Below are 26,759 nucleotides of genomic sequence, written 5' to 3' on the forward strand. Positions count from 1 at the left end.
TTGTCCATCACCCTGTGGTCACTAACCACATTGGATCCCACTCCTGCAACAGCTCAGATTAGAAATTCTCATCCTTATTTTTAAATCTTTACAAAAACTTTCGCCTCCCTATCCTTGTCCAACCGTATAGTTCTGCTCAAATGGTGCTGCTATAAGTGCAAATCCCCTATTTTAATTTATCACCTTTGGCTGCTGTACTTCAGTTGTCTAGCTCTTGAACTTCCTCGCTTAACTATTGCCTATCAATCATTTTCTCCTCATTTAAGACACTCCTTAAAACCTACCTTACTGACCAAGCTTTTGGTGAATTTGTGCTAATATCTACTTACATGTCCAGTCAAATTTTGTTTGATAACACTCTTTTGAAGCACATTACTACATTAAGGATGTTATATAATTGCAAGTTATTATGGTTTATGATGGAATATCATTTGAAGTACATTTTGTGAATATAAAAACAGTTAAAAAATAAAACACTGATTCTCTGTTGTTTCAGACAAAAGTGGTGAGGGATTTTCAGATAGTATGAAGGCGTATGAGTCAAAAATTCAACAACTGGAGAAGGACCTGTACTTCTATAAAAAAACAAGCAGAGAACTGAAGAAAAAACTGCGGGAGTTGGTTGAACCTCTAAACCAGAACCAGCAAGTGGCAACTTCAAGAAGTACTTAATTGCTTTTTGATCCATGCTTTCAGTTCTTTTTCTTGGAAACTATTTATTTTTCTTGTTTTCCCCTAAATCTCCCTTTTCTGCACATTTACATGTCATGATTTCAATGGGTCAAAAGGCCTCCTCTGTTTCATAATAACCCCATGGTTCTAGTTGCTGGAGGTTAGTGTAAATTGCCAAAGTATGTCTCGCTCCCTGATGTTTATCTATCAGTGACAGTAATTAGACTTTAAACAGTATCTCTCCACAATGAGATAGCAGAAATCAAAAGCTTACTATATAGACAAACTGGAATTCCAGTGTACTACATCACAGCCATCTCTTGGCTTTTGATTTTAAAGAAAATTAAACTTTATCTCAAAATATTGGCAATCTGATTTCAACTGGCCCATTCCACAGCAATGGGCCAAATGGCCTCCTGCTGTGCCATAAATCTTTCCTATATTTCTACGTAACCAATCCATGTGGACATTTTTATCTACATGAGTAGTAGTTCGTAATTCCATGTCTGCCCTTTTTCCCCACATCCATTTGTTCCCTTTTCTACAACCATTGAGGTATTGTACTCTTAAATTTTGAAATAATTTGAACTTCAATAACAAAGTCTAGTAATCCATTACCTCGCAGTTTCTGAGAGTCTCTGCTTTAATTGTCCTACATTTATTTTTATATTTGCGTCCCATCATTATAGACCCTTCAATCACTAGAAACTGTTTGATTCTTTCTACTATATTGCATATCATCATAATTTTATTGGATAAACTACACTTATATCCCCGAGAGTTTAGAAGAATGAAAGGGCATCTCATTGAAAGTATAAAATTCTTAAGGAGCTAGATGCAGTAGATGCTGGAATAATGTTTTGCCCTGGCTGAGAATCTAAATGTCATGATGTGGATATGCCGGCGATGGACTGGGGTAAACACAGTAAAAAGTCTGACAACACCAGGTTTCAGTCCAACCGATTTATTTGATAGTAAACTCACTAGCTTTCGGGTTAGCCCCTTCATCCGGTGAATGGAGAGTTCTGGCCTCAGAACAGAGGCCAGAACTCTCCATTCACCTGGCGAAGGGGCTAACCCGAAAGCTAGTGAGTTTACTATCAAATAAATCAGTTGGACTGAAACCTCGTGTTGTCAGACTTTTTACTGTGAGAATCTAAAATCAGGGGTCATAGTTTCAGAATAAGGAGTTGGTCCTTTAGGACTGAGATGAGAGAAATGTCTTTGCTGAAAGGGTTGTGCACTTTGGGAATCCCATTTTTCTTGTCAGTCTGCAGACCAAGAAGAACTGCAACTATGATGCCCATGATTGGGAATGAATGTTGTGTTCACAGGCCTTTAAAACAACACCATTTTTTCCAAAGGCTTAGCACTATTATGTTCTGAAAGAACTTAACTCTGGTCCCAGAATCACACAGTCCTTCCACTAACTGCAGGAGCAAAAAGATGATTAAAAGTTCCTCGACCGAAGGTTGAATTTGTTCCCTTTGTTCAAGAGATGCTCCCAGGTCACTTGCTATTAAGTATGCAGAGGTGACCACATCAAGCTTTGGCAAAATATTAATGCAGAGTGAGACTCCAGTGGGTTTTAGCAGCAAGCCTGATGCTATAGATACTTGCAATGGCCTGAGTAACTTTTATACTTCTTCAGAACCCTCCCAATTGCAGGATATTGTGCTTTATATGGCACTGCATAGAAGGTGGCATCTGAGTGTGGTTGCCAGCCGAAACAGTTTGACTATGTTTAAGCAATTAATATCTACTATTATTGCAATCTCTGTCATACCCACCTGGCAATAGCTTTGAGAATTGTTTTTATTGGGTTTGATGAGAAGAAACAACTGCAGAGCTGCAGCATCAGCTGTATGGATTTTTTGTTTTAAATGTTCACTGAGATGAAAGAATGAATATTTAAACTGGTAGATGGAGGATTATTAAGCAGCTGCTTTATCCTGGATGATTTTGAGCTTCTTGAGTGTTGGATTTGTACTCATCCAGGCAAGTGAATGGTATTTTTTCACACGCCTGATTTGTGCTTTGTAGAAGCGTATGCTGGAAGTGAGTTGCTCAGTCTTTGATCTGCTATTTTAGCCACAGTATTTACATGGCTGATCTAAATAAGTTTCACGTAATGCTTACCATCAGGATGTTAATGTTGGGTGACTTAGCGACAATAATTTTGCTGAATGACAAGGTGGAGAATTGGCTGAGATTAGATCCTTGTTGGAGCTGGTTATTGCTTGGCATTTGTGTGGCTTGGAAGTTACTTGCAACGTAGCAAACCGAGTCTGAACACTGTTTCATTTGCCTTCATCCTCTTTACTTCAGTCTTGGTAAAAATAGTTAATGGATTGAGGCTCTCAGAATTTTTTGACATTTCCTATTATTTCACTTCACATTTTCACTTGCATTCAAAGTTCAAATACTACAGTACAGTGCTTCTAGACTTGGTGTGGTCATGTGACCCCTTTAAGGGGGTAGTCTGTTGAGAACTATGTGATTAGGCCAGAACCTGTGGAGAGGCCAAGTCAATTGGTAGCAAGAGCACGGGCACTGAGATGGGAGGAACCTCTCTTGGAGCCAGGGAGTAGAGAGTAAACACATACTGTAGTTCTGTCAGACCCTTGTGTGTAAGTATATATTGTTAATAAATCAATTATTGTTTGAAGTCATAACAAGTCGCTTTCAAAATTACTACACTTGACCTGCCCTGCACTCAGATCTGTGAGGTAATAATGAAAATAACCTGACCAAGTAATTTGGATGCTATTAATACGTTATTCAGATAGATTTAACATCTGTTCTTTAGCCATGACTTGCACCAGAAGTGGAAAATTAGCCTTAATGTTAATATTCTGTTGGTCAACAAAGGATGTTATAAGAGAATGTAATATTTAAAAATTAATTTGATTTCAGATAATGGTATTGGTGATCCAGTATTAAGCCAAACAGGAACAGATGCTTATACAAAGGAACAAAAATGGGCTTCAAGACCATCTAAAAGTATTGAAGAAGGAAACAACAATTCTCCAGCCACATCTGGAGCACACACAAAACAGAAACTATGGGAAGAAATTTCTGAAATGCCACCAGACACTACAAGAAAGACCCAAGAGCAAGAGTTCAGTTCAGAAGTGGTAGATGAACCACAGCCAGCAAATTCGTATGCTCCTTTGACAAAGCTTTCACAGATAGTTGAAAAGCCATCACCACTTCATATTATTACTCCTGTAAGATTATCCCGCAAAGAATTGCGGCAGATTACTGCAACGCAGGTGTCCATGAGGCGCTCAAGTTTCAGTAGCAGTGTAAACTCTGTCCCCACAGATTCAATTGAAATACCCAGAAAATCTCTGGACTTAAATATGTAGCACAAAATTTGCTGATTTTTGAACCTTGCACTGTCTTGTACTGGGATTATACAAGCTCATTCTTAGCTTGGCTTGGGAAATCCACTTAAAAGTGTGAGTTTTCTCCATTAAGCAGGATTGTAGCAAGGGGAACATGTTACTTATTCCAAGTATCCATGTAATGGATTCTGAACAATTGTTCTACATTCCCCCAGTGCATTTTTCTAGCTGACTGGATTGAGTTGATCAGCTCTCTAATGTCTAACAGCACAAAAAAAAAGTTATGTAGTTTTGCTTCTAACATTTTTCCATAGCATTATCAGAAGACTGCAGAATGTTAGCTACATTTGTATCTGAATGAAGACTAGAATACACAGCTAACAGTCAAATTAATAATACATGTGGAAGAGGTACTACGTAAAGCACATTAGGAGTAAAAGGACAACTAATGAATGGTTAAAGCACTTACTGAACTAACTCATTCCATCACTAGGGCCATTTAGTTCTGCCTCAGTAACAGTGCCTGATTCTTCTCCTCAATTCATCTGCTACTGAAACCATGCCTTCGTTACATCTAAACTTGATTATTCCAATGCTTGGCCAGTCTCCCATATTCTAGCATCTATAAAGTTCAGATCATCCAGAACTCAGCAGCCTCTGTCCTAACTTGCCCCACACACACACACCTATTATCCTGTGCTTGTTGATCTATATTGGCTAAGAATGCCTTGATTTAAAATTCTGATCCTGGTTTTCAAAATCCCCCCATGGTCTAACCCCTCCATATTCCTGTAATATCCTCGAGCACACGACATTAAAGATACCTGTGCTCCTGTAATTCTGATCAGTTGAGCATTCCCAATTTTAATTGCTTTATCTTTGGTGACCATGCCATCAGCTGGCAAGGCCTTAAGCTTTGAAATTCCCCCTTAAGCCTCTCCTCCTGTCTATCTGTTTCTTTCTTAAACTTACCTCTGCTCTAAGATTGCTTGAAACATGCTTAATTTGCAAAATAAATAGCACTCCAATGCAGTTTTCATAATGTTGTTTTGAAAATTAGAGCTTAATTAACTTCAAATGTGCAGAATTTCTTTTGCACAACCATCAAAGATAATGCCTATATATCTGCAGTAACTAGTGAAAGGGTTAATGCATTTCACAAGTTCTGATTGACTGGTCACTCCACAATCTATCTCATGTTCTAAAAATGCAAGTACTAAAAGTAAATTTATTAATTATGTCTACTTGGCACAATTGGTAGTATGTTTATATGCCTTGTGGGTGGGTCATATTTGCTTGCACTGCTTGGCTGGTAAACCAATGGGATGTATTATCCACCCATTGTAGAAAGTGAGCAATTTTAATTTCCATTCAATAAACAATCTCTACAATGAGTGTGCAAATAGCCCTGTTAATTTGCTACACAAGCAATAAAAACAAAATATACTTCCAAAAGGCAGTGCATTCGAGTTGAGCCTATAGTTAAGGCTGTTACTGTCGCATAGTACTGTTTGTTATCGGTGATGCAAACTTTGGATGAGGAATTAAAATGAAACCTCATCTGCATGATCATTGATGTTCTAAAGGTCTTGTTTAAAAATTAAAAATGGGCAAGGGAGTTTTGTCCTTCCTTTACAGACACCAATTAAATGACTTGACTGGCCACTTATCTTATTTGATTTTTGGAGAAATTGGTTGACATCTAAGTAATTCATATCCTGTGAATTGCATTGTATAATTGTGCCTTTTTCATTTGATTTTAGCTGGGTTATCTCCCCCAGTTTCATTGTCTGACAAAGCTGTATTGTACGCATAATAAGTTATATGGCAGGAACAGAATGGTGTATCTTGATTAGATTATGATCTTTTATGTTTGGATTCAAATCCAATACAAACATGAGAGATGAATGTATTCTGTTTGCTGGACCGGGTGGATTGGGTTTGAGTGAAATTATTTCAATTCCAGTATGGGTCTACAGCATATGACCACCCTAAATTTAATGTAATTGGCAGTTTCACTCAGCTATCGACAGTGGGGGGAAAAGGATACACAATTGCAGTAATAACACTGTTCTGAGGTTAGTGCTAAGGCACCTCATTGGAACAGAGCAGAGGGAACTTTGATCTCCATTGATAGTGCTATACCTGACCCCTGGGAGTACTTGATGGTAGCGTAATGATCCATTTCCTGGTATCAACATTCTTCACCTTAAACACAGAACATAAAAGAAAAGGATGTGCAGTAATCTCATTCGTGTATTTTTACTGCAAAGTTATTTGTAATGAGGAAGTTAAGTTGATCCTAACTGAGGAATTACACACGTAAGTGACAAATGTAAAATTAAAAAATAAAACTGCACTTAAAGAAAATAATTATTGGGTGTTCAAGTGTTCCCGATCCAATATGGATGCTGTTATTTACCAGAAGTGCAGTGAATATAATATCCATTTTATGTTGGTGTTTCAAATGTGCTACATTTCTGTCTCTATGGTGTCATGGTCTAAATGTTCTTCAGTGTTCTACATGCTTTCATCTTTGTACTTTAATGAGGATGTTCTAGTATTCCAGTTCAATGCTTTTTTTTGTTGAAGCACATGATGGCGTGTATAAAGCAAATATGATTGCACAAGTTAATTTTAAGAGATTTTTGTATTTGTATAAAAATAAAAAATGTAAGATTATCTCCTTGAATTGAATCAATATTTTAAGAAAATGGTTCAGTACCAGGACCATTTTAAAATATTAACCATTGAGGTTGAAGACATCTTAATAAACAAAAAAGGAGTCAGTAATGTGAATACTAATATTTTTTCTTAAAGGTTTGATTTTCAAAATGAGTACTGATGGTGAAATTCTTTTAACACACTTTCAGAGCTGCTTTGTGCTAAACTAACTTAGTGGCCAAATAAATTCAAAATTAAATCTAGATGTTATTTTTGTTCCCTTCATTTTACATTGAACGTAATGTTTTGGAGAGTTATTAGCTGAACATTCTAATTGTCCCAAAGTATGAATAACGGTTCTGTAGCTTTTTTCCTCATCACTAACATCATTGTACTGTTTCTGTATGAAAAGATAAGCAAATCACTGTCACAGTATAAAATTCATTTACAGCATTCCTATTCAAAGATTTACAGAATTATGTGATAATCCATTTGGCACTGTCACTTACTGACATTCTCTAAATAATTCAATGCACTTTACATATCATATCTAAGTGTACCCACAGAACGATGGGAAGTTACACTTGGGCATTTCACCCTAACTTTAAACTTCACAAGTCCTCAATCTTTATCTTCAGGCAAAGCAGACATTTATTCTGCTATTAACGCCTACTCAGGATCATTTTTGTTTATTACTACTACCATTACTACTCCCTTTGCCTTTTGCTCCATGACCTCCTTGGTATTTAATCTCTCCCAATCTTTAACCTATCCCTGATCTTCCCTTTTGTTCTAATTCACCCTTCCCACTTTTTTTTTTACGAGCATAAAACTTTTCTACCTCACTTCAATTCCAAAGAAGTAATACTGGACTCAAATCACTAATATTATGAACATAAGAAATAGGAGCAGAAATAGGCATTTGACTCTGCAAGCCTGCTGTGCTATTCAATAAGTTTGTGCCTGATCTGTTTGTGTCTTGAATTCCATGTTCCCATCTACCCCTGATAATCTTTGATTCTCTTGGCTAACAAGAATCTATGTGCTTCCACCCAAGAAATATTCAATGACCCTACCTCCACCATCAGAGACAGGGCTCCAAAGTTGCACAATCTAAGAGAGGAAAAAAATCTTCTCATCACTGTCCTAAAAGGGTGATCCTTCATTTTAAAACATTGCTCTTAATTCTGGATTCACCCACAAGAGGAAACATCCTTTCCATGCTCACCTCTTTGAGACCATTCAGATACTTGTATGCTTCAAGTCACCCTTCTTCTAAACTCCAGTGGAAACAAGCTCAGTCTGTCCAACCTTTCCTCATATAACAACCCACCAATTCCATGTTTCAATCTTGTAATCCTTCTTGGAATTGTCTCCACGCATTTACATCTTTAAATAATAAGATCAAAACTGCACAAAGTATTTAAGATGTGATCTCTGATCTCCCGATGCCCTGTATAACTGAATTAAGTCTCACAACACGAGGTTAAAGTCCAACAAGTTTATTTGGAACGCTGCTCCTTCATCAGGTGAATGATAACTGTATAACTGAAGTATAAAATTCTTTTTATGTTCAATTCCACTAATAATAAATGATAGCATTTCATTAGTGTTCTTAATAATTTACTGAAACTGCATGCTAACCTTTTGTGATTCAAGCATTAGCGGAAACCCTCTGCACCTTGGAATTGTGCAGCCATTCTCAATTTAAATAATACTTTAAAAAAATTCTACCTGCCAAAGTGAACAACTTCACATTTTCCCACATTATACTCCATTTGCCAGGTTTTTACACATTCACTCAACCTAACTACATCTGTCTACAGCCTCCTTCTGTCCTCCTCACAACATACGTTCCTACCAATCTTTGTATCATCTGCAAATTTAGTGACGAAGCCTCCCTTCATCTAAGTCATTGATTAATTATAAAAAGCTAAGGCCCCTGCAGCTCTCCACTCATCACATCCTGCCAAATCAGTAAAAAAAAACCATTTATGCATACTCTCTGTTTTTGGCCAGCAAACGAATCTATAGTCCCATATACCACAATAACCTTTGATATGCTACTTTATCAAATGCCTTCTGGAACTCCAAATAAAATGAGTCTAGAGGCTCCGCTTTATCCATGGCATATGTTACCCCTTCAAAGAACTGCAATAAATTGGTTAAACATGATTTCCCTTTCACAAAATCTTGCTAAGTCTTCTTGATTACCTCGAGTTGTTCAAAATGTCCAACTTAATACAAATAACCACTTAAATGATTGATTCTAACACCTTTCCCATGACAGACATCAAGATAATAACTGGCTTGTAGTTTCCTGTTATAAAAGCAATTTGCTGCAGATACTGCACTCTGAAACAAAAACTGAAAATGCTGAAAAATCTCAGCAGGTCTGACAGCATTTGTGAAGAGAGAACAGTCAATGTTTAGATCCTGGATGACCCTTTGTTAGAGCTCATCCAGACTTGAAATATTATACCTGTTCTTTCTTCATAGGTGCTGCCAGACTTGCTGAGATTTTTTTCTAGTTTCCTGCTTCCTGTCTCTTTTCTTGAATGGGGAGAAGGGGGTGGGGTGGGGGGAAGGGGGTGGGGGGGGGGGTGGATTACAGGGTTACATTTGCTACGTTCCGGTTTGATGGAACTTTCCAGATCTGGAAAATTAACATCAATGCTTCTACAACCTCATTTGTCATCTAGTCCATCAGGTCTCAAAAGACTTGTCAGCCCACAATTCCATTAATTTATTCAGTACTCCTTCCCAAAGTGATTGTAATTTCACCAAGTTCCTCATGCCCTTTCACCTCCTGATTTGCAGCTATTACTGGAATGTTTTTGTACCTTCTACAATGAACACAAAAGCACAATATTTCTTCATCTGCCATTTCCTTATAATCTGCTATTAACTCCTCATTGTCACTCTCTGGAGGACCGACACCTACCTCACTCTTTTCCTTTTCAAATACCTGTACAAATTTTTATCATCCATTTCACATTTCTAGCTAACTTCCTCTCACACTCCAATTTCTTTCTACTGATTAACCTTTCAATCATTCTCTGCCATTCGATTAACTCACAATTACTTGTTAAATACAAACAGTATGAAATATGCAGAAAGGGATTTAAGCTTCCTTCAGCTCACCAAACTCACATCATTGCATTAGGGTCGCATTCCAGTGTTTCTCTCCCCATAGATACTGTCTGACCTACTGAATTTTTTCTGCACTTTCTCTTTTTATTTCCTGCATCAATTTGCTTGTCAACAAATTCATCAATTGCTTTGTCCCTAACATCAAAATAATCTGCTTCTCGTTTATGGCTTTTTACCAATCTCACTTTATAATCCCACTATGTCAAGATCCATGACTTATTGAGAAAACTCAGGCATGGCCTGTCTTCCCTTCAAATGACCATAATCCAAAAAACCTATCCTCAATCCATCAACTCTCACCATTTTTCCTTTCCTATCTAACGTTCTTATCTCAGTTCTGTGCCTTTTACTCCCAAAGCTCCATTTTCAAATCCCATCTATGCTTCTCACAGCACAAACGCCAAAGACATGAAGACACTCTTTGATGTATTAGTATTGTTCAGTTGGCAGTACCATTCTCTTCCAACAGAGGCAGTCACTCCACCTCAAAGAAGGTCTTCTCTTTTCTCCCAGCATTGTCAATTCTGGAGTCGCTGTGTGTAATTGTATTGTTTAATTTAAACAGCAATTGATTTCCAATTATTGAAACTAATTTTTTTACCATGGCTTTCTTTCTGATTAGTCAGAAAAAATGGAAACTTGGACCAGATTTTTGCTCCTAAGGTGGGTGCACTGAGCCAGAAAATTTCACAGCTCGCTCCACCTGCATCAGGAAAAGGTGTGCCGAATGACAGAATTTTCATTCCAGAGTAGGATGAGAGATAGAGTTGAACTCACTGCCCTGGGGATGCAGATCAGAGATGGTCGAGGGGGCTGCCAACTGTCGAGGCAGGCTATTTAAAAAGCTCCCCTTTGTTCTCTTGAGATCTTATCCCAGTTGTTAAACATTAGGCCCCTCACTCTCACACACATCACCCCCCCACACCCAATGCCAACCCATACCATTCACCCAGTCCCAAATGATACCTCAACCATTTTATGCCGATTCATGCCCCCGAGACTCCTTACAGCCATTACGCCAACTCATGTCCTCAACTCCCCCCACAATAGTCTTTCATATTCTCCATGTCAACTAGTGCTCCCTCTCATCCCATAGCTCCTTATAGCTCCTATACCAACTTAGTACCAAACCATGTCCCTACCCACACCTGGCTCCTATCCTACTAGTGCCAATCCCTAATCCCCCAACCATCCACATGGTCCTTTATAGCTCTTACCCCAGCTTAGTGTCAATTCATGTCAACCCATGACCTCCAATCACCACCCTTTACCCTTAACAAACCCCCATGCCAACTGACCCAAAATGCTGTGTAGGCAGACCCCAGGAGCCATGTTGAGATTGAATAAAGTTCTAAATATCTATTGCAGACCTCATTACATAAAAAATTATAATTCATGAAAGTCAATTCAATCCATTTAAATCCCCACGTGTGCTTAATCCCTTATTAAAAACAAACGCGCATTTATAGCCCAACATTAAAAGCAGCTAATCCTCCTCCAGGGAGGCATGAGTCATAGCATTATAGACTATCCCTTGTCACCTAGCAGTTATGCATGCAAAGTGTGTTATGGCCCAAACATCTGTGAGATGATGGCTTTCTCACCATTAAAGCATTGTGGTAGTTCCTTAGACAGCAGGTCTGCATGATGTACAACTGCCAGTAGGCCCATAACAGCCACATTGCGAGGGAATGAAATCCCTTCAAGCTATGGAAAATCTCTGAGTTTAAAGAGGTCATATATGTACATGGCACCCTGATCATGAGGAATCCATCTTGGGTGGCACAGTGGTTAGTACAGCTGCCTCACAGCGCCAGGGACCCAGGTTCAATTCCGGTCTCAAGTCACTGGAGTTTGCACATCCTCCCAGTGTCTATGTAAGTTTCCTTCGAGTGCTTCAGTTTCCTCCCATATTCGAAAGATGTGTGGGTTAGGTTGATTGTCTGTGTTAAATCGACCCTAGTGTCAGTGGATTAGCAGGGTAAGTATGTGGGGTTATGGGGAATAGGGCCTGGGTGGGATTGTGGTTGGTGCAGACTCAATGGATCAAATGGTTACTCCTGCACTGTAGGGATTTTATGAATCCTGCAATCCTGTCGTACCCCAAAGTTTGTTAGCCCTATCTTTTTCAAGCAATAGGGAATAATATATAAGCATTCCTCAGAGCACATTGATCTCAGCAGCCTTTCTAATACAGAAGTGTACAGAAGATTGTGATGTATGAGTGATATGACCTGTGGCAATCTGGAAATCTTCATTGGTATAAAAATTAAGTGATAAAGTTGTGCTTTGACATTTGGTCCTTCCATAAACAGACTGTGATGATCTTGGTAAAACACATTTGCTGCTCTTGGGTCATGTGAATATAGGTCTAGTGCCCTCAAAAGATCCTAGATACAAAGGGCTTTATGCTGAGAGGCTTCCTTGCATTCCTGTCCCTCCCTCCTCCAGCAGCTGTGCTGCTCTGACCCCATTTCCACTTTTGTGTAAAGAAGACAGTGAGCAATGCACTGCACTTCTCCTGGTGACTCCAGTAAAGTCTCCAATAATAACACTGCATTGACTGTTTTCAGGTCAAGTCCACAAAGAATTTCCCAAAAACGTTTTGTTGAAGTGTCCCAGAAAGTCCTCCAATGTGTTTCAAAAGCCTCAGTGTTATTGGATGATCTCAATCAGCAAGTGAACAGTGAAAGCACGTCTTTACATGGGGTCTCAATCCTTGCTTTTTTTTTACTGTTTCTAGAATAAAAGCAGAAAATTCTGGAAATTCTCAGCAGATCTGGCAGCACCTGTGCAGAGAAAAGCAGAGTTAACTTTCGAGACTTTCCGTCTCTTCAGAAGTTAAAGTGGGTTTCCTTAATCATGGTTTTCCTACCCAAAGTGGTTGACAAGGTTCAACCGTGTCTGACCCATCTCCCACGCCACTGTTTTACATAAGAACATGAGAAATAGGAGCAGGAGTAGGCCATCTAGCCCTTCGAGCCTGCCCCGCCATTCAATAAGATCATGGCTGATCTGTCGTGGCTCAGTTCCACATTCCCGCCCTCTCCCCATAACCCTTAATCCCCTCTCTTATCAAAAACCCATCAACCCGCGTCTTAAAAATATTTACCGAGGTAGCCTCCACCACTTCAACGGGCAGAGAATTCCAGAGATTCACCACCCTTTGAGTGAAGAAGTTCCTCCTCAACTCCGTTCTAAACCGCCCCCCCTTTATCTTGAGGCTGTGCCCCCTAGTCCTATTATCCTTTCTGAGCAGGAAGAGTCTCTCCACCTCTATCCTATCCATCCCATTCATCATCTTATACGTCTTTTCACCCCCTCCCCTACCTCACAGAACCAGGATAGAGTTCCCCTTGTTCTCACTTTTCACCGCACCAGCCACAGCGTTCAAAGAATCATCCTCTGCCATTTCCACCAAGTGGATTATGCCACTACTCAACACATCTTCCCCTCACTCCCCTGTCAACATTCCACAGGTACACCCTGGTCCACTCCTCTATTGCACCCACCACCTCACCCACTGCCTATGGAACCTTCACATGCAATCATAGAAGGTGCAATACCTGTTGCTTTACCTCCTCCTGGCTCATAATCCTGGAGCCAGAACACTCTTTTCATGTGTGTAGCTCCTTTAATCTGGTCTATTGCATTCACTGCTCTCGATGCTGCCCACTCTGTATTGGAGTGAACAAATGCAGACCAGCTGACTGCTTTGCAGAACACCTTAGGTCCTTCTGCAAGCAGGAGCCAGACCTCCCTATTGCTTGCCATTTCAACACACTATCTTGCTTTCTTGTCCACATCTGTCCTTGGCCTGTTGCAATGTTCCAGTGAAGCACAATGCAAACTGGAAGAACAGGATCTCATCTTCCAATCAAGCATTTTATAGCCTTCCCGACTTAACCTTGAGTTCAACAACTTTAGAACATCAACTCTATCCTCCGCTTCCATTCCCTTTATTTCATTTCTTTTTACTTAATTAAGCCATTACTATATATTCTAGTATATATCTAAATTATAATGTCTTCCAATGTCCACTTGCTAATCTCACTTTCCATCTTATCACCCCCCACTCCTGCCCAACTTGGACCATCTGTCACACTCCTCAGGTTGTCCTTTAACATTCTGCATCTTTCTTCTGCCATTTACACATGCTTAATGGATGCTATTAGCACCATTCTCAGCCTTTATCATCACCATTTATATTTCCTTCGTCCACTTGTCTACGACATCTTCGTCAGTTACACAGACATGCCCTTGCAGCGTAAATCTTGCCCTATTTTGTCTTTAAACCTGACAACGGGTCATCCAGACTCGATATATTAACTCTATTCTCTCTCCACCGGCTGAGATTTTACAGCATTTTCTGTTTTTGTTTCAGATTCTAGCGCCCGCAGTAATTCACTTTCATTTTTAGAAGTTAACCAACATCAGCCAGCACAGCAGCAGGATCCAGCCGGCCTGTCCACCGTGCTTTAGCAGTCCGGGACGATCGCACTGCAGCCAGACCATGGAGCTGAGTAACCAGAATAACTCCCAGCCGCTAAAGTACCAACAGCGGAGCTGGACACACGACCCAGCCCCGCCCCGCCCAGCACCCTCCCGGCCCACCATGCAGTCTGACCGGGCCCCCGATGCAGTAAGAAATCTCACAATACTCGCGCATGCTGGCCTGACCACTCAGTGCGTCCCACACAGCCCCTCCCCTCCGGCCTGGCCCCGCCCAGCTCAGCCCACTCCCAGCTCGGGCCTGCCCCACTCCTCTGACCTGGCCCCGCCCTGCCCGGACTAGCCCCGCCCATTCCGAGTTTGGCCCCGTCCCACTCCGCATGTGTGCGCGCGCACGCACACACACACACACCTCCCCTGCCCCCGCCCACTCCGAACCTGGCCCCGCCCCGCCGGTGTGTGTTAGTGTGAACAGGGAGCTAACGGCAACATTTCCAGTTTGTGCTCAGTGCGCGCGGGCTTGGGAAAGCGCGCTCCCTAACTCACCCCCAACTCCCCCCCCGTGCGCGCTCCAGACGGCAGTGCAGTCAGGGCGGTTGGGGGAGTCTGTTTGCCCAAGGCCGTTCCGAGCTCCGTGTCTCCGTCCCGGTGAAGCTCTCCCAGTCTCCGTCATGGCGGCAGCTGTGGGCTCGGTCTCGCTCCCGTCCACCGCCTCTCGCTTCGCTCTTCTCCGGGTGGAGGGCGACTCGTCCGACTCCGAGTGGGAGTCCGGGCGGAATCAGAGCAGCGCCGGCCTGGGGAAGAATCAGCGGGCCGAGGCCGCCAAGAAAAACAACAACAGCGGCCAGGCCGTGGCCGGCAACACCGAGAAAAAGAAACAGAAAAGGAAGAAGAAAAAAGAGCAGCAGCAGAGCGAAGCCAATGAGGTAAGAAAATACATTTCCCTTTATATAAAACAGTTACCTCAGTTTAAAAAAAAATCCCTGCCAACCTTTCATCTTTTTTCACAGGGTAGTGGGTAGCACTTGCTGTCTCACAGCATCAGGGACTTGGGTTCGATTCCCAGTTTGGGTCACTGTAAAGTCTGCACGTTCTCCCCTTATTTGCTTGGGTTTCCTCCCGCAGTCGGAAAGATATACTGGTTAGGTGCATTGGCCATATTAAATTCTTCCTCAGTGTACCTGAACAGGTGCTGCCGGAGTGTGGTGACTAGGGCATTTTCACTGTAATTTCATTGCAGTGTCACTGTAAGCCTATTTGTGACACTAATAAATAAACCTTTGTGGGACTCAAAAATCTTCTGTTAAGTAGCGGAACAAAAGAACTGCTGTATTGGGCATTTTTGATCAGACTTTTAAGTTGTGTAAATTGATTATTATGGGCAAGCCTTCTTTAAAAAAGATAAATTTGGACTTGTAACTTTGTGAAAACCAAGGAGTGGGCGAATTGGTAAAGAAAGCTCTTGTGTTCAAACATGTGGAGGCGTTCACTTCAAATAAAGAAACTGCTTTTTGAGTTGTGTGGTGTCCCTTTAACAACAACTTGTTTAATTAATGCATTAAATTTAGTAAAAGATCCAAAGCAGCTTTATAAAACAAAACAAAACATGACAGCCACATAAGGACATATTAGGGCAGATGTCAAGAAAGACTTTAAGGAACATCTTAAAGCAGGAAAGTGGAAGGGTTCAGGGAGAGTATTCCAAAGCTTGGGCCCAGGCAAGGCCAAATATCATAAAATCCCTGCAGTGCAAAAGGAGGCTACTCTGCCCATTGAGTCTGCCCTAATTCTCCAGAAGAGTACTTTGCCCAGCCCCACTACCCCATGCTCTATCCCTGTTACTCCATGCCCAGTCCTTGTAGCCCTGTGTGTTCTGCCATGGTTAATCCACCTAACTGTACACATCTTTGGACACCAAGGGGCAATGTACCATGGCCATTCCACCTGACCTGCACATCTTTGGACTGTGGGAGAAAACCAGTGCAGACACTGGGGGATCATTTGGTGCAACGCAGATACCTCTGAAGGTTATTGGGAGGGAGGAAATGATAGAGACAGGGCAAGACCATGGAAGGATCTAACATCAAGGATGGGAATTTTGAAATTGCGATGTAGTCGACAATGTAGGTTAACAACACGAGGTGATTGTGGTACAGCACTTGGTGCAAAGACAGCAAATCTTTGGATAATTCAGGTTTATGGAGAGTACAATATGGGAGGCTGGTGACGTGTGTTTTAGAATAGTCTAGCCTAAAGGTAATAGGTATGAATGAGGGTTTCAGAAGCAAGTGAGTTGAGAAAGGTAAGGACAGTGGTGGACTGTACAGAATGCAAATACTCTTGGCAGTTTTAGTGATGATGTGCATATGTCACAAACTCATCTCATATGTTAGGATTGAGGACAGTTTACTTCATTATGATACAGTTCTTGTGATCAGGGCTGTGGTCTTGCTGGGAAATTGAATTTATGGCCTAGACTGAAGATAATGAATTTCCTCTTGTCAATATTTCCTTGTAGGAAATTTCTATTCATCCAGTATGAGGTGTTAGATCAGCAGTGTAAAAGCTTAGCGACGGGAAGAATCGAGAGAAGTTGTGGTGAAGTGGAGCTAGCTGGGTGTCATGAGTGTGCATGTGGAAACTATGTTTTCAGAAAATGCTGTCAAGGGGTAGCATGTGGATGAGAAATAGGAGGGAGCTAAGGCAAATTCCTTGGGAACATCAGAGGTAATGACCCACTAGGGTGAAGAAGTATCATTGCAGATGACTGTCTGGCTCCAATTAAAAAAGAAAGGAATCAAACTGCACAATAGTGGAATGACATTGGAGGAAGATAGTATGGTAAACCATGTTAAAGGCTGCAGACAGGTTGAGAAGAACAAATGCCAAAAGACAGTACCAGACCAGGCTAGAGTCTTTGGCTAGACACACAGACCTCCAGCGACTATGGCAAGGTTTGCAAGACATAACAGACTTATTCCCACAAAACTCATCTTCAAATTCCGTGGCTTTGTCCTTGGCTCCCCCCTCGGCAACTAGATCCTGAACTTCCTAACTCTCAGACCATAATCAGTGAGGATAGGCAACAGCACCTCCTCCGTGATCATTCTCAGCACCAGTGTCCCACAAGGCTGTGTTATAGCCCTCTACTACTTATATTTCTATGACTGTATGGCCAAATACCCCTCCAATTCAATTTAAGTTTGCTGACGGCATCATTGTAGTGGGACAGATCTCAAACAATGACATGACACAATACAGGAATGAGATAGAGAATCTGGTGAACTGATGCAGTGACAATAATCTGTCCCTCAATGTCAATAAAATGAGGGAGATTGTCATTGACTTCAGGAAACGTAGAGGAGAACATGTCCCTGCCTACGTCAATGGAAACGAAGTAGAAAGGGTCACGAACATCAAGTTTTTAGGTATCCAGATCACCAACAACTTGTCCTGGTTCCTCCATGCCGACGCTATAAGAAAGCTCACCCATGCCTCTACTTTCTCCAAGGACTAAGAAAATTTGGCACGTCAGCTACGACTCTCTCCAACTTTTACAGATGCACCATAGAAAACATTCTTGTTGCATTGCAGCTTTATATGGTTCCTGCACTGCCCAAGACTGCAAGAAACGCCAAAAGGTCGTGAATGTAGCCTAGTCCATCACGCAAACCAGCATCCCATCCATTGACTCTGCCTACACTTCTTTGGCAAAGCAGCCAGCGTAATTAAGGACCTTACGCACCCTGGACATTCTTCTTCCACGTTCTTCCTTCAGGAAAAAAAATACAAAAGTCTGAGGTCACATACCAACCAACTGAAGAACTGCTTCTTTTCTGCTGCCATCAGATTTTTGAATGGACTTACCTTGCTGATCTTTCTGTGCATCCTAGCTATGACTGTAACACTACATTCTGCACTGCCTCGTTTCCTTCTCTACGAATGGTATGCTTTGTAGAGCACACGAGAAACAATACTTTTCACTGTATGCTAATACATGTGACAAAATCAAGGACAAGGAGAGATAGTTTATCTTTTTCACAAGCACATAGATTGTCAGTCTGTGATTTTAATATCCATTTTGATACTCTGTTTTGACCTTGAATCTGTTGCTGGGGTCGACTGACCCAACTCAATCCTGCCCCAATCACCTCAGAGCAAAAATTGGGTTTTTTAGTGGAAGCAGGTCTGTCAAGTCGGGAAATTTCTGCCCACCTCAGTAGTGAAAATCCAGCTCAAAAAGTCTAAAGACTGTTGCTAATAAGAACATAAGAACATAAGAAATAGGAGCAGGAGTAGGCCATCCAGCCCTTCGAGCCTGCTCCGCCATTCAATAAGATCATGGCTGATCTGTCGCTGCTCAGTTCCACTTTCCCGCCCTCTCCCCATAACCCTTAATCCCCTCTCCTATCAAAAACCCATCAACCCGCGTCTTAAAAATATTTAGCGAGGCAGCCTCCACCACTTCAACGGGCAGAGAATTCCAGAGATTCACCACCCTTTGAGTGAAGAAGTTCCTCCTCAACTCCGTTCTAAACCGCTCCCCTTTTATCTTGAGGCTGTGCCCCCTAGTCCTATTGTCTTTTTTGAGCGGGAAGAGTCTTTCCACCTCTATCCTATCCATCCCATTCATCATCTTATACGTCTCAATGAGATCTCCTCTCATTCTTCTAAACTCCAACGAGTACAAGCCCAGTTTATTCAGCCTCTCCTCATAGCTCAACCCCCTCAACTCCGGTATCAGCCTAGTAAACCTCCTCTGCACTCCCTCCAAGGCCAAAATATCTTTGCGCAGGTGCGGCGCCCAAAAATGCACACAGTACTCCAGTTGCGGCCTCACCAATGCCCTATACAGCTGCAGCAAGACCTCCCTACTTTTATATTCAATCCCCTTCGCTATGAAGGCCAGCATCATGTCTGGATTAAACTTTTCATGTAGGCTACAGAAAGCAATCTTATAAGAAGCCACCCTACATTTGTTTCTTACTCTTGTGATGCACGAACCCTGCGGTCAGAGTCTTACCAGGATAGGAAAATCAGCTGCCAGAAATTTAAAAAGCTTGAAATAAGATGAAGATATTTCACTGCATTAGACTTCAGAAACATTCAGAATCTTTTCTATGGTTCTGATTACCTTGCCGTTTAGACAAAACACTTCCAAATAAAAACAGTGAAGAAAAAATGTTCTTGCTTCACTTTGAAAAATGGCTAACTAAACAAAATCTAACATCCTTCCCCTCTGGTATGGTAAAGGCCTGTTTCCATACGTGTGACAGAATGAAAATGTTCATATTCACTTACAAGTTCAAAAGATTCTCTGTAAAATTGCAGATGCTGAAGGGTGTAGGTTTGTGACTCTTGCAAACCTTCCCTGATAATGAACACTATCCATTATCACATCCTGATTGGTCACCTGGTAGTCCAGAACTAGAATATTGCTGAAAAGAAGAACGTTTTGCTGAAGCTTTTCATCTTGCACTCACCAGGACAAATGCAAAAATGCCAAATTTTAACTGATCACAACAGTTTACACCACAGGTAAAAAGGGGCATTGATTGGTTGGCAGGGTTCTCAATGCTTTCTCCATGGCAATACTTTGGCCAGTCAAATTTGATTTGTCTAGCTTGCGATGCCCACACCTAATAATAAAAAAAGAAAAAGTTGACCATTCCTCGTTAAAACAGCATGAGGCACCAGATCAAAACCCTCATAAATGTAAAATGAATGTAACTGCATTCTTCTGAGACTTGCAATATGCTGTGATTGTTAAAAACGGAACTTGCCAGCTAATCCCTCATTGGTGAAAAATCCAGCTTGTTCCTTTCTGGTTACTCTGTAGACCTTTGACATATCTATAACGTCTGCTTCCTCCCATCAAACTATTGTATTCTCCAACATCTTTGCAGATTTTAGTCTTTCCTGTCTTTCTTTAATGGCAACAAAATTTTAGATTTGGCTTGGTATGTGTTAAATGGTTCTGATTACTAATCCCAGGACCAGAATTTGTGCATGAGGGAATGTGAACTCCAACCTACATCAACCTGCCGTTGACTACCCTGGGGGTGAGTCAGCATCATGGCAGTCAAGCCTATTTGTCAAGGTTCCCAAAATATCCTAGTTGTTGATGAGCAAGCCTGATTAGCTTGATGACTGATTATGAAATTCTATCGTTAGGAATAACAGCTGCTAGAATACATTTCTTCAAGGCCAGGTATGAGCATTTGCACTTACATAACCAGGGTTAAATATCCAGCATGATTTGACTGCAGAAAAGCAAGCATCTCTATCTGCAGCTGGTGGATCCACTGTTTGGTAGAGCATGGTGTGTGTAAGTCTATGGTAAGGATGGTGGAAACATGCTCATGTTTCTTTATACACAAGAGAGTTGTGGAACATGAGTGAGGAGCTCCTGGCAGCTGATGCCAACTTAGTGGTGTCAAATCTGAAGCTGTCTAATGACAAAAAAAAATTGTTGATTCATGCATGGGGATGGGGGAATGGCACTGGCAGCAATTAGTAGATAAGTGGAGTTTTTAAGTAATATTATGGTAACTCAATGCTAATCCAACATCTGAACTAGCTATGTCTACAATACTCCAGGGGCTAGTTGGTTGACCAATTTTACCTGGAACATATTGAAAAGAATTTCAGTCCCTAGTGATAAGTTCACTAATTGGCACCTGAGGCTTGAGCTTATCACTAGGGACTGAAATTCCTTTCAACATGATCCAAGTAAAATTGCAGATGTGCCATAATGGCTATAGTGATTCTAAAGGTGGCTTCAGCTGGATGGCAAAGACCAGTCAATTTTGTATTGTTCTGTTTAAAGCACTGCCAGCATTCACATCTGGATATCATCACTCCTAAACTCTTTCACTTGGGTAGATTTGATCTGCCTCTTTGGTGGAAAAACTGTCAACTTCATAATGAATTCATAATGAATTTCTGAAAAGCTGCTTTTGGAGACTGATGTTGGGCTTGTGCTTGCCAGTTGATCAAAATGCATCTGAAAAATGTAATATGTAAAATTTCCTTGCTCTTGATACGTTGCAATGACAACAGATACAGAAAGTTCAAACACCTTTTACTTTATTTAAATAAAGTTTTTAAATTTCAAGCTGAGTTTTTATTAGCACTTTTATATAGCACTCTTGTCAAGCATGTAAGTTTTTTTTGGTTTAGTTATACTTCTGAATATTTTGAGATTTAATTACTTGCATAAATTATTTACCTTATCCTTGTATTCATTGCATAGGTGCAAATCCGTCGAGGAACTGTTTGCTAGTTCAGGTCATGTCAGCAAGCCTGTTTTAAAAGTGCTCACAAAACTTGATTAATCTTCCATATTTGGTTGACTTTTCTCTCCCTACTGCTTGTAGCAATGCTCTTGCCCAATTCCAGGCTATCTGTCTTCTGTTCACTGCCTCATCAGCTGAAGCAAAGTTTGGAGTCATACCTAACGTGAGGGTTGTGGTTGTTGGAGGTCAAACATCTCAGCCTCAGGACATCATTGTGGGGAGTTCCTCGCAGTGTCCTCGGCACAGCCACCTTTATCAGTGATCTCCTCGCCATAAAATCAGAAGTGGGGTTGTTTGCAGATGATTCTTCAGCACCTTTCATGACTCCTCAGATACTGATGTAGTTGATGTCCTTATGTTGTCCAACAAGACCTGCACAACATTTAGGCTTAGGCTGATGAATGACCAATAATATTATGCTATGCTTGTGCAAGGAAATGACCATATCCAACATGAGAGAATCAGCGTTCATTGGTATTAACTCTGCTGAATTCTCCATTATCAACAAACTGGGAATTATCATTAACCAGTAACTGAACAGGATTAGCCATTATAAATACCATGGCTACAAGAACAAGTCAGAAACTGGGAATCTTATAGAGAGTAACTCATCTGCTGACTCTTCAGAGCCTGTCCACCATCTACAAGGCACAAGTTAGGAGAATGTGAAATAATTCTTATTTGCCCTGATAAATGCAGATCCAACACCACTTATGAAGCTCAACATTATTGTGATAATACTGTGCTAGTCTGATATATTTCTTTAATAAAACATTGCCTCTTAAAGTTGTCTATAGGAGTCGATTTGCCTGGGAAAATGTGCAGCGCTTGATAATTGATTTTAGCTAGGAGTATGTTAGTTTATAGAGTTATTGGACCTTTTGTTTATTTAGGTTCTCCTGGAATTTTAGACTATGTTGACAGTCATGTGAGTTTTGATTAGGTTGATTGGGGCAGAGTCATGTGATTAACAGGAGGACCCAAGCTTGAAGAAAAGACCAGTTTTAATTTTAAAATAGCCGTTGTTGCCTGGACCTGCTAGAAGAGAAGTCTCTCTCGACTTTCTGAAAGCTCCAGGACTGATAACCTAAGTCAAAAGCAAGTGTGCCTGAGTTTTGTTAATTATAAAGAAAGGTTTAAGTCTGTGAGGGGAAATTTTGCTTGATTAGAACTAATAGTGATGAAGTAGCAGTTAAGAATTGTATCTTATGTTTAAGTATCGTTCAGTTGTTAAAAGTTAAGAACATAAGAAATAGGAGCAGGAGTAGGCCATCTGGCCCTTCGAGCCTGCCCCGCCATTCAGTAAGATCATGGCTGATCTGTCGTGGCTCAGTTCCACATTCCTGCCCTCTCCCCATAACCCTTAATCCCCTCTCTTATCAAAAACCCTTCAACCCGCGTCTTAAAAATATTTAGCGAGGCAGCGTCCACCACCTCAACGGGCAGAGAATTCCAGAGATTCACCACCCTTTGAGTGAAGAAGTTCCTCCTCAACTCCATTCTAAACCACCCCCCCTTTATCTTGAGGCTGTGCCCCCTAGTCCTACTGTCCTTTCTGAGCCTCTCCACCTCTATCCTATCCATCCCATTCATCTTATACGTCTCAATGAGATCTCCCCTCATTCTTCTAAACTCTAACAAGTACGAGCCTAGTCTCTCCAGCCTCTCCTCATAGCTCAACCCCCTCAACTCCGACATCAGCCTAGTAAACCTCCTCTGCACTCCCTCCAAGGCCAAAATATCCTTGCGTAAGTACGGCGCCCAAAACTGCACACAGTACTCCAGCTGCGGTCTCACCAATGCCCTATACAGCCGCAGCAAGACCTCCCTACTTTTATATTCAATCCCCCTCGCTATGAAGGCCAGCATCCCATTTGTCTTCCTGACCACCTGCTGCACCTGCAAGCTGGGTTTTTGCGACTCATGCACAAGGACCCCAAGGTCCCTCTGCACTGTCGCCTGCTGCAGTTTTTCTCCACATAAGTAATAATCCTTCCTACCATTATTCCTACCAAAGTGGACCACCTCGCACTTGCCAACATTAAATTCCATTTGCCAGTTCCTGGCCCATTCGCCCAGCCTATCTAGATTCTTCTGCAGACTCTCCACACCCTCCACGCAATTTGCCATTCCACCAATCTTGGTGTCATCAGCAAATTTCGACACCATACACTCGGTTCCCTCCTCCAGATCATCTATATAAATGGTAAATAGCTGAGGCCCCAGCACCGACCCCTGAGGCACTCCTGTTATAGTTAATGTGTTGTTAAATTTTTGTTTTGATAAAAGCTCCCTAGTATGTCAGTAGAGTCCCATCTGGCATGAAACAGCTTATCCTTAATGCCAAAATAGAAAATTGTTGGGGTCTAATCTGGCTTCATGATATACCTTGGGGTTTCTGACCTGGATCCCTAATACTATCCGCTACCTTAAACATTCACTCCCTCCCACCCCAAAACAAACTGTTAAAATGTGTACCACCTACAAGATGCACTGCAGCAACGCACCAAGTCTCTTTTGACAGCATTTCCAAACCTGTGACCTCCAACACTTGAAAGGAAAAGGGCAGCTGATGCATGGGAACACCATCACCTCCCAAGCCACACACCATCCTGATTTGGAACTACATTGCTATTCCTTCACTGCTGCTGCTGGGTCATTGTAGGATCAGGAATAGACCATTCAGCCCATTTGAGCCTATTCTGCCATTTAATGAGATCATGGCTGATCTGTGGCCTAAGACCATATACCTATCTTTGGCCCATGTCCTTTAATATCTTTGCTTCACAAAAATTTATCTATCTCATATTTAAAGATGATAACTAATCTAGCATCAACTGCCTTTAGTGGAAGAGAGTTCCAAACCCCTACACCCTTTGTGAGCAGAAGTGCTTCCTAGCATCTTTCCTAATAATGTGTTCTCATTCTTGAATCTCCAACCAGTGGAAATGTTTTACCTTTATCTACTCTGTTCTTTTCTGTTAGCATCTTGAAGATGTTGATCAGATCACCCCATAACCTTTTAAGTTCTAGAGAAAATGGGTCTAATTTGTATAATCTCTCGTAACTAAAATCCTGAAGTCCAATCTGGAATTCCTTCTTTTACAGCGCTGTAAGTATTCTTACACTGCATGCACTGCAGTGGTGCAAGAAGGTTGCTTGCCACCACTTTCTTGAGGGCAATTAGTGATGGGTAATAAATGCTGGCCTAGCCATGATTCCCACATCCCGTGGACAAATAGAAGAGGGCAGATTGATAATATTGAAAACTTTACTGCAGGGGAGAAATTCCCAACTTTATATTTAGAAGGTCAGGGCATTCTCACCCCTTGGTGCCCTCATCCTCCCAGTGCACTGTTTTCCGCCCCCCTCCCAGTACATTGTCCCCACCCAAAATCCACCTCATAAGGTACTTCAGTGTCAGAGTAAAATAGTATAGAATTATAATTTTTCAATTTGTATTTGCACTTGTTAACATTTTGTCATTCTGCAGAATGTTAATTGGTGTGTTGAAGAAAAATACATATTTGTAATGAATATAATTTCCCAGGCAAGTAATTACTGCATTCCTATACTTGTGTTGTTGGAGCAGGGGTGGCGCAGTGGTTAACACTGCAGCCTCACAGCGCCAGGGACCCAGATTCAATTCCAGCCTTGAGTCACTGTCTGTATGAGTTTACACAGTCTCCCCATGTCTGTGTACGTTTCCTCTGGGTGCTTTCTTCCCACAGTCCAAAGATATGCGGATTAGGTTGATTGGCCATGCTAAATTGACCTTTAGTGTCAGGGGGATTAGCAGGGTAAATAAGGGTTCCAGGAATAGGGCCTGGATAGGATTGTGGTCTGTAGAGTCGATGGGCCTCCTTCTGTACTGTAGGGATTCTATGATTTAGAGGAGCAACTATTTCCTGAGTGCCACACTTCTCCATAGTGTTAGAGAATGAAAATACTAGTTATAATTGTTGAATGATGTGCATGTGTAAAGCCGTTATGATGTATAGATGCTCACCTATGATATGGTGCATAGAGTCACGCAGTATTAGACTATGAGAACATTCTCGTAACAGTAGCAGCACAGTGTATGCCATTAACTGGGATCTCTGCATAGTTAAAGATTAACAAATGTTTAAACATACAAGACCTCATCGTTAAGACACCAAAAAAATCAACAGCACAATGGCTGTTTTGAATCACCTGTCACAAAATACTTCCTCCCTTAAAGTTAAAGTTTTAAAAGTTAAAGTTTATTTTATAAGTCACAAGTAGTCTTACATTAATAATGCAATGAAGTTACTGTGAAAATTCCTGAGTCGCCACACTCCAGCGCCCGTTCAGGTACATTGAGGGAAAATTTAGCATGGCCAATCCACCTAACCAGCACATCTTTCAAACTGTGGGAGGAAACCGGAGCACCTGGAGGAAACCCATGCAGACACGGAGAGAATGTGTAGTCTCCATACAGACAGCGACCGAAGCCAGGAATTGAACCCAGGTCTCTGGTGCTATGAGGCAGCAGTGCTAATCACTGTGTAACCCTCATTCCCAAAAATGGTGTGGTGATTTTAATAAATTGTCTTTTTTTTAATCATCAGCGTGCATAAGTATTCACTGAACTGACAGGTATATCCTTTTCAAATTATTGAGCTGTTATAATGGGGAGGGCCTTTAATTATCCTAATAGTGTTCCTACAGTGTAAAGACTAGAGAGGATGAGTTTATAATGTGTATTCAGGATAATTTTTTAAAGCAGTAAGGTTTCAATCTGCCAAGGAAGGAGGCATTGCTGAATCTGATTCTGGGGAATGAGTTGGATCAGGTGTCAAGAAAGGAACATTTAGGGGACAGTGATGTTATATCATAAGATTCAGCTTAGCAATGGAAAAGGCAATGAAAAAAATAATTAACTTGCGGGAGGGCCAATTTTAATGAGTTGTGAACAGATCAAAGACTTAAATTGGAATGAAAAATTGGCATGCACATAATTGTTATGGAACAATGAGCTGCCTTCGAAGACGATAAATTGGTTACCAAGTCAAATTACATTTCAACAAGGCAGAAAGGCAAAATGAACAAAGCCAGAATTCCTGCTTAATGAAAGAAGTAATATGAAGCAAAACAAAAAGGGTGCATATGACAGGTGTCAGGGAGATAATACAAGTGAGAACCAGAC

General features: G+C 41.3%; 2 protein-coding genes across 3 annotated transcripts in view; both read left to right on the plus strand.

Moving 5' to 3' along the window:
• LOC145343053 (kinesin-like protein KIF27) overlaps positions 1-6,704 on the plus strand; it is a 66,167-nt gene extending 59,463 nt beyond the window's left edge. For both annotated transcript variants that reach the window (XM_080188846.1, XM_080188845.1), the window contains exons 17-18: positions 497-664; positions 3,589-6,704. In XM_080188846.1, coding sequence (XP_080044972.1) covers positions 497-664; positions 3,589-4,043 — 623 coding nt within the window. In that variant the 3' untranslated portion in view covers positions 4,044-6,704. The remainder of the gene's footprint in view (positions 1-496; positions 665-3,588) is intronic.
• An 8,035-nt stretch (positions 6,705-14,739) lies between these two features.
• Positions 14,740-26,759, plus strand: part of gkap1 (G kinase anchoring protein 1) — a 38,105-nt gene continuing 26,085 nt past the window's right edge. The window contains exon 1 of the mRNA XM_080188847.1: positions 14,740-15,217. Within this exon, the coding sequence (XP_080044973.1) occupies positions 14,963-15,217 (255 nt within the window). The 5' untranslated portion in view covers positions 14,740-14,962. The remainder of the gene's footprint in view (positions 15,218-26,759) is intronic.

Source organism: Carcharhinus amblyrhynchos, chromosome 5 (genome assembly GCF_965287045.1).
Source record: "Carcharhinus amblyrhynchos chromosome 5, sCarAmb.v2.hapA, whole genome shotgun sequence".
Taxonomy (NCBI): Eukaryota; Metazoa; Chordata; class Chondrichthyes; order Carcharhiniformes; family Carcharhinidae; genus Carcharhinus; species Carcharhinus amblyrhynchos.